General features: G+C 47.1%; 1 protein-coding gene across 2 annotated transcripts in view; it reads right to left on the bottom strand.

The window, feature by feature from the left end:
- LOC118078935 (hypoxanthine-guanine phosphoribosyltransferase-like) overlaps positions 1 to 15,987 on the bottom strand; it is a 29,010-nt gene extending 13,023 nt beyond the window's left edge. Inside the window, exons 1-4 of one of the 2 annotated variants that reach the window (XM_060270624.1) lie at positions 15,761 to 15,980; positions 11,538 to 11,644; positions 7,099 to 7,282; positions 2,929 to 2,994 (exon numbers count right to left, since the gene is read on the bottom strand). In XM_060270624.1, the coding sequence (XP_060126607.1) occupies positions 2,929 to 2,994; positions 7,099 to 7,282; positions 11,538 to 11,644; positions 15,761 to 15,889 (486 nt within the window). In that variant the 5' untranslated portion in view covers positions 15,890 to 15,980. Of the gene's footprint in view, positions 1 to 2,928; positions 2,995 to 7,098; positions 7,283 to 11,537; positions 11,645 to 15,760 lie in introns of both variants that reach the window. The other variant, XM_060270625.1, reaches the window with a different exon arrangement.
- Between the last annotated feature and the right edge of the window lie 3,821 nt (positions 15,988 to 19,808).

Below are 19,808 nucleotides of genomic sequence, written 5' to 3'. Positions count from 1 at the left end.
CAAACCTAGACAGCATCTTAAAAAGCAGAGACATCACCTTGCCGACAAAGGTCCGTATAGTTAAAGCTATGGTTTTCCCAGTAGTGATGTATGGAAGTGAGAGCTGGACCATAAAGAAGGCTGATCGCCGAAGAATTGATGCTTTTGAATTATGGTGCTGGAGGAGACTCTTGGCAGTCCCATGGACTGCAAGAAGATCAAACCTATCCATTCTTAAGGAAATCAGCCCTGAGTGCTCCCTGGAAGGACAGATCGTGAAGCTGAGGCTCCAATACTTTGGCCACCTCATGAGAAGAGAAGAATCCTTGGAAAAGACCCTGATGTTGGGAAAGATTGAGGGCACTAGGAGAAGGGGACGACAGAGGACAAGATGGTTGGACAGTGTTCTCGAAGCTACGAACATGAGTTTGACCAAACTGCGGGAGGCAGTGCAAGACAGGAGTGCCTGGCGTGCTGTGGTCCATGGGGTCACGAAGAGTCGGACACGACTAAACGACTAAACAACAACAACATACCATACGCCTGAGATAAGATCAAGGGAGGAAACATTTTCCCTAAAAGGTTTTTTATGACCCACCCTAATGTATAAGGCAGTTTATAACTACTGTAGAATTCAGAACAGGGAGTCCTCATTCATATTTTCATCTTCATATTTAAAATAGAGAGTGATTTAGAACTGAACCATGTGCCCAAATGTGAATGTACTATCTATCCATGAAGAAGTTGAGTAGGGGGTGAACCCCCCCCAAAAAAACCCTCCACATAAACAAAGCCTAGAGGTTGCAGAGTCCAAGTAAGGGAGCACCCAAGGCACTCTGTGTCACTTAGAATCATAGAATCCTAGAGTTGGAAGAGACCCCAAGGGCCATCCAGTCCAACCCCCTGCCAAGCAGGAAACACCATCCAAGCATTCTTGACATATGCCTGTCAAGCCTCTGCTTAAAGACCTCCAAAGAAGGAGACTCACTCCGCCACACTCCTTGGCAGCAAATCCCACTGCCGAACAGCTCTTACTGTCAGGAAGTTCTTCCTCATGTTGAGGTGGAATCTTCTTTCTTGAAGTTTGAATCCATTGCTCCGTGTCCGCTTCTCTGGAGCAGCAGAAAACAACCTTTCTCCCTCCTCCATATGACATCCTTTCATATATTTGAACATGGCTATCATATCACCCCTTAACCTTCTCTTCTCCAGGCTAAACATACCCAGCTCCCTAAGCCGTTCCTCATAAGGCATCGTTTCCAGGCCTTTGACCATTTTGGTTGCCCTCTTCTGGACACGTTCCAGCTTGTCAGTATCCTTCTTGAACTGTGGTGCCCAGAACTGGACACAGTACTCCAGGTGAGGTCTGACCAGAGCAGAATACAGTGGTACTATTACTTCCCTTGATCTAGATGCTATACTCCTATTGATGCAGCCCAGAATTGCATTGGCTTTTTGAGCTGCTGCATCACACTGCTGACTCATGTCAAGTCTGTGGTCTACCGAGACTCCTAGATCCTTTTCACATGTACTGCTCTCAAGCCAGGTGTCTCCCATCCTGTATTTGCGCCTTTCATTTTTATTTGCCCAAGTGTAGTACCTTACATTTCTCCTTGTTAAAATTCATCTTGTTTTCTTTGGCCCAGTTGTCTAATCTGTTGTTGTTGTTTCCATTTGGATATAAAAGCTATGTTTACACTATGCCGTCGTCTAGGCCAGGGGCCCCTGCAAGCAAGCCTTGGCCAGTCCCACTGCTGTGGCCAGAAGAGAATGTGGTTGGGGGGGGGGCTTTCTTTCACTGGAAGTGGGCAGTAGCGGAGGTGTGCGAGAGCATATTGGTGGTGGTGGTGGAGAGCAGGCAGGGCAGAGCTGGTGTGCGGCCTGGCGGTGGGGCACGCCGCTGCCCGCAGGAGGGTGATGTGCATCCTGGGGGCTGGGCATGCACCCAGCGCGGACCAGGGGGGCAGCCGCCATGGCACCCTGCTGGGATCGTGCTGCCGGGGGCGGTGCACCTCCCCCGCACTCCTCTTCCTCCGCCAGGGGAAGTGGGCGGGCTGCCTGAAGCTGCACCCTGGTCCTCGTAGAGAGCAGTATTTGTGGAGTGCAACAAAGCAAGGCGCAATGAAAGGAGGCATGCCTGCCTGCAGTCTGACCTGCAGCTTCCTTATGAGGAACGGCTCAGGGAGCTGGGTATGTTTAGCCTGGAGAAGAGAAGGTTCAGGGGTGATATGATAGCCATGTTCAAATATATAAAAGGATGTCACATAGAGGAGGGAGAAAGGTTGTTTTCTGCTGCTCCAGAGAAGCGGACATGGAGCAATGGATTCAAACTACAAGAAAGAAGATTCCACCTCAACATTAGGAAGAACTTCCTGACAGTAAGAGCTGTTCGGCAGTGGAATTTGCTACCAAGGAGTGTGGTGGAGTCTCCTTCTTTGGAGGTCTTTAAGCAGAGGCTTGACAGCCATCTGTCAGGAATGCTTTGATGGTGTTTCCTGCTTGGCAGGGGGTTGGACTGGATGGCCCTTGGGGTCTCTTCTAACTCTAGGATTCTATGATTCCTGTGTTCCTTTGAAGATGTATCAGACTGCAAGAGCTAATCCTAGGAACAAAAGTGTCAGGGGAAATAAAAAAACTTGAAACCTGAACCAACCAAATGCCACAAATCAACATAATATGCCTACAGCGCCACCTGGGTCCCTGTTTTTAAGTGTAATTGGGGATGGAAAATTAATAGCATGCCAAAGTGCTTCGCAGAAATTTCCATATCTATACAGTGGTACCTCGACTTACAAAGACAATCCGCTCCACGGCCGTCTTTGTAAGTCCGGGTGTCGAAGCGTGCGGCCGGCGCAGGCGCAGGAGGCGTGCGCCGGGCGTGCGCAGCAGAAACATTTCCGGGGCAGGGGCGACTTCGGGAGTCGAAACCTTTGGAAGTTGATTACATACCTTCCCTGTCAAGGTTGAGAGGTCGTCCCCACCAATTACTTTTATATCACCAGTGGACTGGTCGTTCTGATTTTGGAGAGAAAAGAGAAAGGAAATGTTTGGAAGAGAATAATAATAATAAAGTGAATATTCGCTAAACGCAAACACAAACAAAAGCACCTACTCGAAAAATGAAGCTTTTAAAAAGTTCGTAAATCCTGGCTGGCAACATTCACCGTACTGCAGGGGAAGAGGAAAATTTTTCCGAATCCTGCACATATTGAGGCTCCCTCTTTCTCCTTCTCCTTCTTCTTCTTCCCACCAGGTTTTTTCCAGAAATGTGAACTCAAAGTGACTTACAGAGACAGGAGTGCTTCTCCCCTTGACGAAGCCTCTTAAAAATGAACATAAATGAACATAAAACATCACTCCCACCCACAGTCTGGAAGAGACCGACTCTAGGATGTACCAGGGACTAAAAAGGCCACTGACAGAATGGATAGCTGAAAGTACGTTTTCGTTCTTTTTAAATATGAGGACATGCCAAAGTGGAAAGGTACAAAACATCTAGGAAAGAAGTAGTTTGTAGTTTTAAGAAGCAGGAAGCTGTCATACTTGTATCTTATCGTCGCTCCTCCCAACAAACAATAATTGCCTTTAAAAACTGATGTCTGTATGTGTTTTTTGAAAAAAAAAGAAATGCGCTATCACTCAGGTGATGTCAATACCCTACTTTGCAAACCTGCCTAATACCAACGCTCAAAACTTTGTAAACAATCTGATTTCTAATTTCACAGGCAACTCAAGCAATTATAAATTTACGTGTCTAATTAGGTGGTTTCTACATATCTCCCCTCCTTTTTGTGTACTTTAATCGGGTCCTTAGTTAAGGGGAAAGGGATCGCAGAAGTACAGTGCCCTCAGAAGTACAGAATCCACCACACTCCTTGGCAGCAAATCCCACTGCCGAACAGCTCTTACTGTCAGGAAGTTCTTCCTAATGTTGAGGTGGAATCTTCTTTCTTGAAGTTAGAATCATAGAATCATAGAGTTGGAAGAGACCCCAAGGGCCATCCAGTCCAACCCCCTGCCAAGCAGGAAACACCATCAAAGCATTCTTGACAGATGCCTGTCAAGCCTCTGCTTAAAGACCTCCAAAGAAGGAGACTCCACCACACTCCTTGGTAGCAAATTCCACTGCCGAACAGCTCTTACTGTCAGGAAGTTCTTCCTAATGTTGAGGTGGAATCTTCTTTCTTGAAGATTGAATCCGTTGCTCCGTGTCCGCTTCTCTGGAGCAGCAGAAAACAATCTTTCTCCCTCCTCCACATGACATCCTTTCATATATTTGAACATGGCTATCATATCACCCCTTAACCTTCTCTTCTCCAGGCTAAACATACCCAGCTCCCTAAGCCGTTCCTCATAAGGCATCGTTTCCAGGCCTTTGACCATTTTGGTTGAAGCGCTCCAAAATCTCCTGGTAGACGGCTGCGTTGACCCTGGACTTAATGAAGCGCAGTGGACCAACACCAGCAGATGACATGGCTCCCCAAATCGGCACAGACTGTGGGAACTTCACACTGGACTTTAAGCATCTGGCATTATGTGTCTCTCCATTCTTCCTTGGTTTCCAAATGAGATGCAAAAGTTGCTCTCGTCAGAAAAGAGGACTTGGGACCACTGAGCAACAGGCCAGGTCTTCCCCCCCCCCTTTAGCCCAGGTAAGACGCTTCTGACGTTGTTTCTTGTTCAGGAGCGGCTTGACAAAAGACGACATTCGAAGCCCATCTCTGGGATCCGTCTGATGCACCAACTCCAGCCTCAGTCCACTCCTTGTGAAAGTCCCCATCAGGTCTGAATGGTCTTTTCCTGACAATCCTCTGCAGGCTGCGGTCATCCCTGCTGCTTGTGCATCATTTTCTTCCACACTTTTCCCTTCCACATGTTGTTGTTGTTGAGTCGTTTAGTCGTGTCCGACTCTTCGTGACCCCATGGACCATAGCATGCCAGGCACTCCTGTCTTCCACTGCCTCCCGCAGTTTGGTCAGACTCATGTTGGTGGCTTCGAGAACACTGTCCAACCATCTCATCCTCTGTCGTCCCCTTCTCCTTGTGCCCTCAATCTTTCCCAACATCAGGGTCTTTTCCAAGGATTCTTCTCTTCTCATGAGGTGGCCAAAGTCTTGGAGCCTCAGCTTCAGGATCTGTCCTTCCAGGGAGCACTCAGGGCTGATTTCCTTAAGAATGGATAGGTTTGATCTTCTTGCAGTCCATGGGACTCTCAAGAGTCTCCTCCAGCACCACAATTCAAAAGCATCAATTCTTCGGCGATCAGCCTTCTTTATGGTCCAGCTCTCACTTCCATACATCACTACTGGGAAAACCATAGCTTTAACTATACGGACCTTTGTCAGCAAGGTGATGTCTCTGCTTTTTAAGATGCTGTCTAGGTTTGTCATTGCTTTTCTCCCAAGAAGCAGGCGTCTTTTAATTTCGTGACTGCTGTCACCATCTGCAGTGATCAAGGAGCCCAAGAAAGTCAAATCTCTCACTGCCTCCATTTCTTCCCCTTCTATTTGCCAGGAGGTGTTGGGACCAGTGGCCTTGATCTTGGTTTTTTTGATGTTGAGCTTCAGACCATATTTTGCGCTCTCCTCTTTCACCCTCATTAAAAGGTTCTTTAATTCCTCCTCACTTTCTGCCATCAAGGTTGTGTCATCTGCATATCTGAGGTTGTTGATATTTCTTCCGGCAATCTTCCATTAATGTGCTTTGATACAGCACTTTGGGAACATCCAACTTCATTTGCAATTGCCTTTCGAGGCTTTCCCTCCTTATGGAGGTCTCAATGATGGCTTTCTGCACAACTGTCAGGTCAGCAGCCTTTCCCACGATTGTGATTCCTACTGAAGCAGACTGGGAGACCATTTAAAGCAGGCACCCCCAAACTGCGGTCCTCCAGATGTTTTGGCCTACAACTCCCATGATCCCTAGCTAACAGGACCAGTGGTCGGGGAAGATGGGAGTTGTAGTCCAAAACATCTGGAGGGCCGAAGTTTGGGGGTGCCCGATTTAAAGGCTCAGGGACCCTTTGCAGGTGTTATGGATTGAGTAGCTAAACCAGGGGTCAGCAAACTTTTTCAGCAGGGGGCCGGTCCACTGTCCCTCAGACCTTGTGGGGGGCCAGACTATATTTTGAAAAAAAAAAATATGAATGAATTCCTATGCCCCACAAATAACCCAGAGATGCATTTTAAATAAAAGGACATTCTACTCATGTAAAAACATGCTGATTCCCGGACCGTCCGCGGGCCGGATTTAGAAGGCGATTGGGCCGCATCCGGCCCCCGGGCCTTAGTTTGGGGACCCCTGAGCTAAACACTATTCAAATTTTCTGAGATTGTGAATTTGGGGTTTTCTTCAGCTGTACGCCATAATCGTCACAATTGCAACAAATAAAGGCTTGACATCTCTCGCTTTGCATGTCACGAGTCTATACCGGTTTCACCTTTTAAGCTGCATTACTGAAATAAATGAACTTTTCGACCATATTCTAATTTTTCAAGTCTCACCTGTATTCCCCTTATGGGATAGTTCACCTTGTTATATGCTGTTCTGTAAATTAAGATCTTATTGTGAACTGGATGGTTGTAAGTCAACTTTTAGGAGGGATACAAAAGGAGATCTTATCAGGAATCGTAAATAGTGAGGCTCAGGCAAGCCTGCAACTAGCTAACCCCAGTGTCATTTAAAAGGGGGATTGCTTAACAACTCTGCTAAGTTATAGAACTTGCTGGCGCAAGTTAGGAAGGATATAATAAAATATATCCACTCCTGCCTCCCTAAACATCCCCACAGAAGGGACCTCCAAGGGTCACGTAGCCCAACCCCCCCACAATGCAGGAATCACAACTAAAGAGTCCCCGTCAGATGGCCATCCGACCTCTGCTCAAAAACCTCCAGCGCCATTTGAATACGACATGGGAGATGCAGCCAGCTTGTTTACTGCTGCTCCAGAAGGCAGAGCCAGAGCTAGCAGCTTCAAATGACAATAAACGAGACCCCAACACAGCATTGTGACAGTAAGAGCTGTTTGACAGTAGAACAGGCTGCCTTGGAAGGTGGCAGACTCTCCTTTTAAACAGTGGTTGGGCGGCCACCTGTGGGAGCAAAGGCAGGCACACTTACGCAATAGCTCTTCAGCCGGATGAAGTCAACGGTCATAGGGATAGACCTGTCGCTGTTTCGATTCAAGGCTTTGATATAGTCCAGCAAGTCGGCAAAGAACTTGTATCCCCCTTTCAGGACACAGAGAGCCACAATGTGATGCCCTCCCATGCTCTGCATGATTTCCCGCGCCAGCCTTTCTGTTCTGTGGAAAGAGGAACAAATTAGTTTGCCACACCGAGCCCAGGGCCAGGTCACTCACTCTGCGCCTGTCTGTGTGTCACACACACATACATACACACACTTATTTGTACCATCTATATCATAGAATCATAGAGTTGGAAGAGACCACAAGGGCCATCGAGTCCAACCCCCTGCTAAGCAGGAAACACCATCAAAGCATTCCTGACAGATGCCTGCCAAGCCTCTGCTTAAAGACCTCCAAAGAAGGAGACTCCACCACACTCCTTGGCAGCAAATTCCATTGCTGAACAGCTCTTACTGTCAGGAAGTTCTTCCTAATGTTGAGGTGGAATCTTCTTTCTTGAAGTTTGAATCCATTGCTCCGTGTCCGCTTCTCTGGAGCAGCAGAAAACAATCTTTCTCCCTCCTCTATATGACATCCTTTTATATATTTGAACATGGCTATCATATCACCCCTTAACCTTCTCTTCTCCAGGCTAAACATACCCAGCTCCCTAAGCCGTTCCTCATAAGGCATTGTTTCCAGGCCTTTGACCATTTTGGTTGCCCTCTTCTGGACACGTTCCAGCTTGTCAGTATCCTTCTTGAACTGTGGTGCCCAGAACTGGACACAATATTCCAGGTGAGGTCTGACCAGAGCAGAATACAGTGGTACTATTACTTCCCTTGATCTAGATGCTATACTCCTATTGATGCAGCCCAGAATTGCATTGGCTTTTTGAGCTGCTGCATCACACTGCTGACTCATGTCAAGTCTGTGGTCTACCGAGACTCCTAGATCCTTTTCACATGTACTGCTCTCAAGCCAGGTGTCACCCAGCCTAAAGAATAATAAATTACAAGATAAAAATATAATCTATGATTCTATGATTCTATAAAAATATAAAACTATTCCAAAAGACCAACAGTCAGAACATGAGTTAAAATCAAACTGCTACTCTAAGGCCTGCCCAAAATGATGTGTCTTGACACCACATGGGAAACTCGGCAAGAAAGAAGTCGGCCATCGTTCTGGAGAGAGGAGAAAAAATATATATGCAGGTGGGGCCTTAAGACTGTTAAGACTCTTCCACACACAACCACCCACTAAGCAGTGATCAGCAGTGGGATTGCAAGAAGGGCGTCCCGATAAGATTTCAATACCCAGACTGGCATGTAACGGAAGAGGCCCTCCTTCAAGGACTTGAGACTGAAAATTATTCTCATTATGTATTTTTTTTTTATTCACCCCCACTGGCTTGGATGAACCCTGGTAAGCATTCAGAGGAACCAGAGACCAAATAATAGCAAACATGTGCTGGATTATGGAGAAAGCTAGAGAGTTCCAGAAAAACGTCTACTTCTGCTTCATTGACTATGCAAAAGCCTTTGACTGTGTCGACCACAACAAACTACTATGGCAAGTTCTTAAAGAAATGGGAGTGCCTGTTCACCTCATCTGTCTCCTGAGAAATCTCTATGTGGGACAAGAAGCTACAGTTAGAACTGGATATGGAACAAGTGATTGGTTCAAAATTGGGAAAGGAGTACGACAAGGTTGTATATTGTCTCCCTGCTTATTTAACTTATATGCAGAATTCATCATACAAAAGGCTGGACTAGATGAATCCCAAGCCGGAATTAAGATTGCCGGAAGAAATATCAACCACCTCAGATATGCAGATGACACAACCTTGATGGCAGAAAGCGAGGAGGAATTAAAGAACCTTTTAATGAGGGTGAAAGAGGAGAGCGCAAAATATGGTCTGAAGCTCAACATCAAAAAAACCAAGATCATGGCCACCGGTCCCATCACCTCCTGGCAAATAGAAGGGGAAAAAATGGAGGCAGTGAGAGATTTTACTTTCTTGGGCTCCTTGATCACTGCAGATGGTGACAGCAGTCACGAAATTAAAAGACGCCTGCTTCTTGGGAGAAAAGCAATGACAAACCTAGACAGCATCTTAAAAAGCAGAGACATCACCTTGCCGACAAAGGTCCGTATAGTTAAAGCTATGGTTTTCCCAGTAGTGATGTATGGAAGTGAGAGCTGGACCATAAAGAAGGCTGATTGCCGAAGAATTGATGCTTTTGAATTGTGGTATTTATCTCCCATCTGACAAAATAGGGTTATTTACTGGTCAGTGACATTTCTACTTCTTCTCACTTGTCAAGGTTAATCCAATAGCGGCAGTGCCAAACTCCCTCGATTTTACAGGGCAGCATGTGCCAAAGTAAATCTCCGTCTCGCTCTAGTTACTGGACAACTTTCAAAAGATAGGAAGCACACAGGTCTTCAGAAGGAAAATTTAATTCACTTTTTAAAGCCTCTCGCAGCTTGGATGACGGCAGTAAGGCGGCACCAGCAATACACTCCGGAAATTCAGAATCATAGCTGCCAAGTTTTCCCTTTTCTCACGAGGAAGCCTATTCAGCATGAGGGAATTTCCCTTAAAAAAAAGGGAGAACTTGGCAGCTATGTTCAGAAACAAGGAAACAGAAAGCTGCTCAAATTTTTAAAGTTCTCTGTGTTAGTGAGGAAACTTGGTACCTAATATACACACATGCACACACTTAGAGTTTGTCCTTTTCTCATTTGCACATTAATTATGGGCAAATTACCTGTCTTCTTATGGGTCAGGAACTAGTAACAATTTGCTAGAGGGGCAGAAAATTAGAGTAATGGTTCCCAAACTTCGCCACCCCCTTGGACCACCTCAAAATTGCTGATGGACCACTTAAGGATTTTCGTTTGCCGTCGCAATGATAATGTACTCCGCTCGAGGCCTTTTGATTTGCAATTGCATTTTTACTTCTTATATACGCTGTATTGTACTTTTTGTATTACAATTTAAAACCCAATCTAAGAATTAAAAGAAACAATAAAAATACTACTATGAATCAGTATCAATATTTAAAGTGATGGATGCGCCATCTCCTGTTTTCAGCAACAAATCCACAAAAATTGTATGGAGAGCCTGAATGGAGCAGTCATCCGTAGACCACAATTTGGGTTCCCCTGAACGAGGGAGCGCAACCCTCCTCAGAACATTGTATTGCTGGCATAGGAGATGTTCCCTTCCACAGCAACTGCCTTTACTGTCTACAGAGGAAATTTATCTACACTCCATAGAATCCGAGAGTTGGAAGAGACCCCGAGGGCCATCCAGTCCAACCCCCTGCCAAGCAGGAAACACCATCAAAGCATTCTTGACATATGCCTGTCAAGCCTCTGCTTAAAGACCTCCAAAGAAGGAGTCTCCACCACACTCCTTGGCAGCAAATCCCACTGCCGAACAGCTCTTACTGTCAGGAAGTTCTTCCTAATGTTTAGGTGGAATCTTCTTTCTTGAAGTTTGAATCCACTGCTCCGTGTCCGCTTCTCTGGAGCAGCAGAAAACAATCTTTCTCCCTCCTCCATATGACATCCTTTCAGATATTTGAACATGGCTATCATATCACCCCTTAACCTTCTCTTCTCCAGGCTAAACATACCCAGCTCCCTAAGCCGTTCCTCATAAGGCATCGTTTCCAGGCCTTTGACCATTTTGGTTGCCCTCTTCTGGACACGTTCCAGCTTATCAGTATCCTTCTTGAACTGTGGTGCCCAAAACTGGACACAGTACTCCAGGTGAGGTCTGACCAGAGCAGAATACAGTGGTACTATTACTTCCCTTGATCTAGATGCTATACTCCTATTGATGCAGCCCAGAATTGCATTGGCTTTTTTAGCTGCTGCATCACACTGCTGACTCATGTCAAGTTTGTGGTCTACCAAGACTTCTAGATCCTTTTCACATGTACTGCTCTCAAGCCAGGCGTCACCCATCCTGTATTTGTGCCTTTCATTTTTTCTGCCCAAGTGTAGTACCTTACATTTCTTCCTTCTTAAAATTCATCTTGTTTGCTTTGGCCCAGTTGTCTAATCTGTTAAGGTCATTTTGAAGTGTGATCCTGTCCTCTGGAGTATTAGCCACCCCTCCCAATTTGGTGTCATCTGCAAACTTGCTCAGGATGCCCTCAAGCCCATCATCCAAGTCATTGATAAAGATGTTGAATAAGACTGGGCCCAAGACAGAACCCTGTGGTTCTTCCCACTAGTCACTACTCTCCAGGATGAGGAGGAGCCATTGATGGTCCCCTTTGGGACCAGTAAACCAGACACTGCTTCCAAGCAAGCTGCAAGAGCCACCATAAAGCAAAACCTCCTTAAAACAAACGTACAGAGCCTTGCATGCAAATAATCCTCTTTGAATATTGCCGAGAGTAAAACAAACCTGTCCATAATAAGACCGTGAGGAATATATACTTTTTCCAAATCTTCCGCATAATGTTTTGGTATGCAAAACAAGTCTAGGTCGTATCCTTGTTCATCGTCTCCAATCTAAAAGGAAAACAGAAAAGGTGAGGTGTCAGGTACAATGTGTTACATATCCTCCTAGAGAACAAATCTTAGAATCATAGAGTTGGAAGAGACCCCAAGGGCCATCCAGTCCAACCCCCTGCCAAGCAGGAAACACCATCAAAGCATTCTTGACATATGGCTGTCAAGCCTCTGCTTAAAGACCTCCAAAGAAGGAGACTCACTCCACCACACTCCTTGGCAGCAAATCCCACTGCCGAACAGCACTCACTGTCAGGAAGTTCTTCCTCGTGTTTAGGTGGAATCTTCTTTCTTGAAGTTTGAGAAATCTTATAAAAAAGGCTCATAATCTGGGATTACTCACAAATTAAAAGCTATAATCCATTGGCAGAGTGTATGTTTTGCCTACGTGAGGCTCCAGGGGGCTTCAACTATGGTGTTTCCTGTGAAAATGATCTCGGGGAATGGATTTTATTCTGTTAATTAGCTGGTGCCCTTTGAGATGAAGGGAAAATATTTTGATGCACAGATAGTTTGTGCAGTTGGGGTGGGTTATCATTTATAAAGGAAAAAGTTAAATAAAAAATAATATTGAGAAAAGATCGTCTAAGAACTAGGCAAGGCAATGAGAACTTCCAGAGCTATGGAAGAGTCAGCGGGGTCAATAGAGGACAATGGCGCACCATTTCTGATTTGAATCCTGGAGAAGAGAAGGCTAAGGGGTGATATGATGGCCATGTTCCAATATATGAAAGGATGTCATATAGAGGAGGGAGAAAGATTGTTTTCTGCTGCTCCAGAGAAGCGGACACGGAGCAGTGGATTCAAACTTCCAGAAAGAAGATTCCACCTAAACATTAGGAAGAACTTCCTGACAGTAAGAGCTGTTCGGCAGTGGGATTTGCTGCCGAGGAGTGCGGTGGAGTCTCCTTCTTTGGAGGTCTTTAAGCAGAGGCTTGACAGGCATATGTCAAGAATGCTTTGATGGTGTTTCCTGCTTGGCAGGGGGTTGGACTGGATGGCCCTTGTGGCCTCTTCCAACTCTATGATTCTATGATTCTAAAATATACTGTAGCAATCCATAAACAGCAAATGTTCAAATTGATCAGGAGGCTTGTGCAGAACCTTGTCGGCTCTGCATTTATTATTAGGTTCCTCAAATAACATTTCCTCATCTTTCCACTGAACTGAGCATTTCAGCTCATCTGCCAGAGAAAAGAGGTTCTATCAGGGGGCCTTATTGGTGTCTGGAAGACCCCCAGATTGGGTTCCTCTACTTGCAGTGCCTACACGGGAGAATTTATTTTAATTTCCATACTGCACGTCACCAGAGGATCGCAGGCGAAGGGCCAAATACATAACGCAGTAAAGAACAAAAACAACAATTTAAAAGGCTGACAGTAAGAGCTGTTCGGCAGTGGGATTCGCTACCAAGGAGTGTGGTGGAGTCTCCTTCTTTGGAGGTCTTGACAGCCATATGTCCAGAATGCTTTGATGGGGTTTCCTGCTTGGCAGGGGGTTGGACTGGATGGCCCTTGGGGTCTCTTCCAACTCTAGGATTCTATGACTTTTAACAGAGCCTGGAAAATAATTGGCAACTGGTGCAGCCGGGCCAGGATCGGTGTAATACGCTCAAACGGCTTGCCCCGGCGAGCAACGTGGCCACTGAATTCTGCACCAAGTTTCCGAACCGTCTTCAGAGAAAGCCTCACATATAATGCATTGCGGCAATCAAACCTAGAGGTTACCAGAGCATAGACAAAAAGAATCATAGAATCGTAGAGTTGGAAGAGACCCCAAGGGCCATCCAGTCCAACCCCCTGCCAAGCAGGAAACACCATCCAAGCATTCTTGACATATGGCTGTCAAGCCTCTGCTTAAAGACCTCCAAAGAAGGAGACTCACTCCACCACACTCCTTGGCAGCAAATTCTACTGCCGAACAGCTCTTACTGTCAGGAAGTTCTTCCTAATCATAGAATTGTAGAGTTGGAAGAGACCACAAGGGCCATCCAGTCCAACCCCCTGCCAAGCAGGAAACACCATCAAAGGATTCTTAACATATGGCTGTCAAGCCTTTGATTAAAGACCTCCAAAGAAGGAGACTCTGCAGTATATCAGGGAGCCGAGCTCCTTGCATGGAACTTGACCCGTGTTAAGCAGCGACTGATCGATCCAGACTTTTGTAGCCCTTCCATTCAAGAAGTAGGGATCAGGCAGTGGTACCCGTAGCAGTTTTACCTGGCGGAGATGTGACATCTGTCTGAGCAAACTTTCCTATAGCCTTCCGGCCATTCGCGTGTGGTGCCGCGTCAAAATTTCACCTGAATCGGTCAAGCGGTTTGGGTGAAAAGTGGAAACACACCCACATGCTCCAGAGAAGCGGACACGGAGCAATGGATTCAAACTTCAAGAAAGAAGATTCCACCTCAACCTGAGGAAGAACTTCCTGACAGTAGGAGCTGTTCAGCAGTGGGATTTGCTGCCAAGGAGTGTGGCGGCGTCTCCTTCCTTGGAGGTCTTTAAGCAGAGGCTTGACAGCCATATGTCAAGAATGCTTTGATGGTGTTTCCTGCTTGGCAGGGGGTTGGACTGGATGGCCCTTGGGGTCTCTTCCAACTCTATGATTCTATGCCTAGTTTACATTTATATATATATAGATATATCTATCTATATATAAAATATAGATCTATCTATAATATAACGGCCTCGGTCTGGTATACCTGAAGGAGCGTCTCCACCCCCATCGTTCTGCCCGGACACCGAGGTCCAGCACCGAGGGCCTTCTGGCGGTTCCCTCGCTACGAGAAGCCAAGTTACAGGGAACCAGGCAGAGGGCCTTCTCGGTGGTGGCGCCCGGCCTGTGGAACGCCCTCCCACTAGAGGTCAAAGAGAACAACAATTACCAGACCTTTAGAAGGCATCTCAAGGCAGCCCTGTTTAGGGAAGCTTTTAATGTCTGATGGATTTCTGTATTTTAATGTTTTGTTGGAAGCCGCCCAGAGTGGCTGGGTATAAATAATATATTATTATTATTATTATTATTATTATTATTATTATTATTATTATTATTATATACAGCACATAGGTATATAGTTGTATACCGTATATAAATATTGCAGAAAGAAAGAACCACCCTGAGATGAGAAATACTGAAATTCAAAATCCACTTTCATAGTAAGTATGTAAGTAAGTAAGCATTGAGTTAATTTAATGAAAAATGTTCAAACTGGTGGTGTTGTCTTTTCCGACTCTCAATAGTGCCCACATGTTCAGTTACAGAAAATCAGTTTTTATTTGCATCAGACCCAAATATGGCCAGCTCAAGCTAAATTTCAGAACAGGAAATTACTCATCTTCACATGCGCTCGGTAAGCGCAGCCCTATGCGCATTTACTAGGAAGTCAGCGCCACTGAGTTTAATAGGTTATACGGCACAATCTAACCGGCCTCATGCTTCATTTATTTTTAAGAACACAAAAGATCCGTCGCATACTTTATAGACGATAACGCTAGCGACATCCGTGTGCAAACATAAAATTCTTGTAATGGTTTGATGCAAAAGGCATAACTCGAGATGAAGGCATTCTGAACATGCCCAGAAACCCGGTTCTTTATTGTTCTCTTACGCCTCAAAAAAAAAATCAGCTCTAGTATATTAGAAATACAGATTATGGCCTGTACAAGTTAAGCCTGATGTCCCTTATCAGTAACATCATTTCCCCCCTTTAAAAACCTTTTTTTCCTTGAGACACCAAATGAATACCCCCCCACTTTAAATTTACCTCCATTTTCCTCCTCCTCCTTCCTCTTTGGACCCCATTAGCTGGGGGGTACCTATTAATTTCCCCAACGATCTGAATGTAACAAAATCTTTTTTTCCCTTCTGATCCAGGTTCTCATTTTCCTCTCCAGAGTTTCCAGAGGAGGTGCTAAACTCTGCCCTTCCCCCAGCACCTCATAGAATCCTAGAGTTGGAAGAGACCCCAAGGGCCATCCAGTCCAACCCCCTGCCAAGCAGGAAACACCATCAAAGCATTCTTGACAGATGCCTGTCAAGCCTCTGCTTAAAGACCTCCAAAGAAGGAGACTCCACCACACTCCTTGGCAGCAAATCCCACTGCCGAACAGCTCTTACTTTCAGGAAGTTCTTCCTCATGTTGAGGTGGAATCTTGTTTCTTGTAGCTTGAATCCATTGCTCCGTGTCCGCTTCTCTGGAGCAGCAGAAAACAATCTTTCTCCCTCCTCCATATGACATCCTTTCATATATTTGAATGTGTTTTTCTCTTTTTGGGGGGGCGGGCCATCAATCGGCGTACGATGAATTTCATGAAATCATATATGCAAACCATCGCGATCATTTGGGGAGGTGGCGTGTTTATGGGGGGGGAGAAATGTGGGGGAGCTGGAGGTCCGCAAGGGCCTCCCACCCCCACCCCCTCTAAGCGGACCCTCAGGCCTCCCCCCACCCCCACCCCCTCTAAGCAGCCCCTCCCGCCGCCATTATGCCCCCACCCCACCCCAGCTTCCCCCCCTTGGCGGGGGAGGGAGGGGAGAAAGCCCCGGTGCCGCCCCCCCCGCACGGGGTTTGATGGTCGCCGCCCCACCCCCACCCACCCCGCCCGGCCCCTCACCACGATGCAGGCGCGGGGGGGACCGCTAGGCCCGGCCATGGCGGCGGCGGCGCGCGAGGCCGGCCGGCGAGGCTCTCCTCGGTCGGCGGCGGTGCAGAGGGACGTCCCGCCGGCTCCGGAGGGGGCAGAGGCGGAGAGAAGAGAGGAGGGAGAGGGAAGAAGAAGAAGAAGAAGGAGCGGCGCCCGGGCAACATGGCCGCCGCCGCCGTCACTGAGGGAGGGGTGGGGGGGGCCGTCGTCGCCTCAGAGCTGCCAAGTTTTCCCTTTTCTCGCGAGGAAGCCTATTCAGCATGAGGGAATTTCCCTCAAAAAAGGGAGAACTTGGCAGCTGGGGGGGGGGGGACGCCGTCGCCTCAAGGCCTCACGAGATGTCACCCCCATATGTCTCCACAGAAGGCATAAATCGAAAATAAGTCAGGGGTGAACTTCCTGACAGTAGGAGCTGTTCGGCAGTGGGATTTGCTGCCAAGGAGTGTGGTGGAGTCTCCTTCTTTGGAGGTCTTTAAGCAGAGGCTTGACAGGCATATGTCAAGAATGCTTTGATGGTGTTTCCTGCTTGGCAGGGGGTTGGACTGGATGGCCCTCGGGGTCTCTTCCAACTCTGATTCTATGATATGTCTCCACAGAAGGCGAGGGGAAACAACGCCCCCCCTTTCCCGCCACATATAAATAGATATAAAAGAACAGCAGCACCCATATAAATGAAGCACGCACAGTTTGTGTGTGTGAAAGAGAGAGAGAGGAGGGAAACTCGACACCCCCGTCTAAAAACAAAGGCCGTCCCCCCCACTCCTCCCCAACCCCATAGTAAACAAACAATCCAATAAATCGAAAATAAGTCAGGGGTGAACTTCCTGACAGTAGGAGCTGTTCGGCAGTGGGATTTGCTGCCAAGGAGTGGGGTGGAGTCTCTATGATTCTATTATATGTCTCCACAGAAGGCGAGGGGAAACAACGGCCCCCCCTTTCCCGCCACACATAAATAGATATAAAAGAACAACAGTGCCCATAGATGAACCACACACAGTTTTTGTATTTGAACATGGCTATCATATCACCCCTTAACCTTCTCTTCTCCAGGCTAAACATACCCAGCTCCCTAAGCCGGAGACTCCACCACACTTCTTGGCAGCAAATCCCACTGCCGAACAGCTCTTACTGTCAGGAAGTTCTTCCTAATGTTTTGGTGGAATCTTCTTTCTTGAAGTTTGAATCCACTGCTCTGTGCCCAATTCTCTGGAGCAGCAGAAAACAACCTTTCTCCCTCCTCCATATGACATCCTTGCATATATTTGAACTTCTTCAGCAACACTAAAAGTAGCTAAGAGCGAGTCTTTCTATTCCCACCACCAAAAAGCAAGCAAAGGATCGCAGCGCTTCCAGATGGCACATCCATATTTTTTTTGTGTTTGCCCTCTGCAGTGGTTATATGAGGGTAATGGGGAAAATCTATATTCAACATGTTTGGGATAGGAGGCACGCGTTGTTTATCAGAGAACTAAGTAGGATAGCCATATATTAATCAGGTATTTTTTAAAAACATACAAAAAGGAACTGCAGCAAAATGTTGTAGTGTGGCGTGTGTTCCTCTTCCACGTTGACTATCAGTCAGTGTTCCACACCCACTGAGCATGTTGCGTCCTCGCTGGGCTGCTTCTCGCCTCATTTCCTTCCCACCCCTAAATATTTTTAGCAGTTTTGCAGGACTGGTGGGTGTGCGTGCGTGAGTGTGTTCCCCTTTCACTTGCTGATGTCTTTCCCTTCTGCAGAAGATGGAAAATACGATTTATACAGAGCCTGTAGGAGGGGGGACAATGTGGCTTTTAAAATTGCTCTTCCGCAGCAGAGGAAAACGTACTGTACGAAAGCCCCACTCGGCCCTCCTAGATCATTGTTGTTGTTGTTTAGTCGTTTAGTCGTGTCCGACTCTTCGTGACCCCATGGACCATAGCACGCCAGGCACTCCTGTCTTGCACTGCCTCCCGCAGTTTGGTCAAACTCATGTTCGTAGCTTCGAGAACACTGTCCAACCATCTTGTCCTCTGTCGTCCCCTTCTCCTAGTGCCCTCAATCTTTCCCAACATCAGGGTCTTTTCCAAGGATTCTTCTCTTCTCATGAGGTGGCCAAAGTGTTGGAGCCTCAGCTTCACGATCTGTCCTTCCAGGGAGCACTCAGGGCTGATTTCCTTCAGAATGGATAGGTTTGATCTTCTTGCAGTCCATGGGACTCTCAAGAGCAGGGGTCCCCAAACTACGGCCCCCGGGCCGGATGCGGCCCAATCGGCCTTCCAATCCGGCCCGCGACGACTCCCGCCGCCCGCTGCCGCCGCCCGCTCTCACGGCGCACGGCGCAGCGACGATCTAAAAAATCAGCAAAAAAATCGCCGAAAATCCTTTGTGCGCATGCGTATGGGCCTCTCCCGACCCGGAAGAGGTCATTTCTGGTGCACTTCCGGGTCGGGGGAGGCCCATACGCATGCGCACAAGCGATTTTTGGCGATTTTTTCCCGCCCGTGTGCGTGTGCGCATGCGCACGGGCGCGCACTCCCCCGCCTCCGGCCTGCTGCTCGCGCACTCCCCTGCCCTCCGGCCCACCGCGCGGTTGGCGCGGCGGGCACCGGCCCGCCGCGCAGAAAGTCTGGGGACCCCTGCTCAAGAGTCTCCTCCAGCACCACAATTCAAAAGCATCAATTCTTCGGCGATCAGCCTTCTTTATGGTCCAGCTCTCACTTCCATACATCACTACTGGGAAAACCATAGCTTTAACTATACGGACCTTTGTCGGCAAGGTGATGTCTCTGCTTTTTAAGATGCTGTCTAGGTTTGTCATTGCTTTTCTCCCAAGAAGCAGGCGTCTTTTAATTTCGTGACTGCTGTCACCATCTGCAGTGATCAAGGAGCCCAAGAAAGTAAAATCTCTCACTGCCTCGATTTCTTCCCCTTCTATTTGCCAGGAGGTGATGGGACCAGTGGCCATGATCTTGGTTTTTTTGATGTTGAGCTTCAGACCATATTTTGCGCTCTCCTCTTTCACCCTCATTCAAAGGTTCTTTAATTCCTCCTCGCTTTCTGCCATCAAGGTTGTGTCATCTGCATATCTGAGGTTGTTGATATTTCTTCCGGCAATCTTAATTCCGGCTTGGGATTCATCTAGTCCGGCCTTTCGCATGATGAATTCTGCATATAAGTTAAATAAGCAGGGAGACAATATACAACCTTGTCGTACTCCTTTCCCAATTTTGAACCAATCAGTTGTTCCATATCCAGTTCTGACTGTAGCTTCTTGTCCCACATAGAGATTTCTCAGGAGACAGATGAGGTGATCAGGCACTCCCATTTCTTTAGGAACTTGCCATAGTTTGCTGTGGTCGACACAGTCAAAGGCTTTTGCATAGTCAATGAAGCAGAAGTAGACGTTTTTCTGGAACTCTAGCTTTCTCCATAATCCAGCGCATGTTTGCTACGGTATTTGTTCTCTGGTTCCTCTGCCCTTTTGAAATCCAGCTTGCACTTCTGGGAGTTCTCGATCCACATACTGCCTAAGCCTGCCT

This window comes from Zootoca vivipara, chromosome Z (genome assembly GCF_963506605.1).
Source record: "Zootoca vivipara chromosome Z, rZooViv1.1, whole genome shotgun sequence".
Taxonomy (NCBI): Eukaryota; Metazoa; Chordata; class Lepidosauria; order Squamata; family Lacertidae; genus Zootoca; species Zootoca vivipara.
The sequence above is the reverse complement of the archived record's forward strand: the minus strand, read 5'-3'. Positions and strand labels throughout refer to the sequence as shown.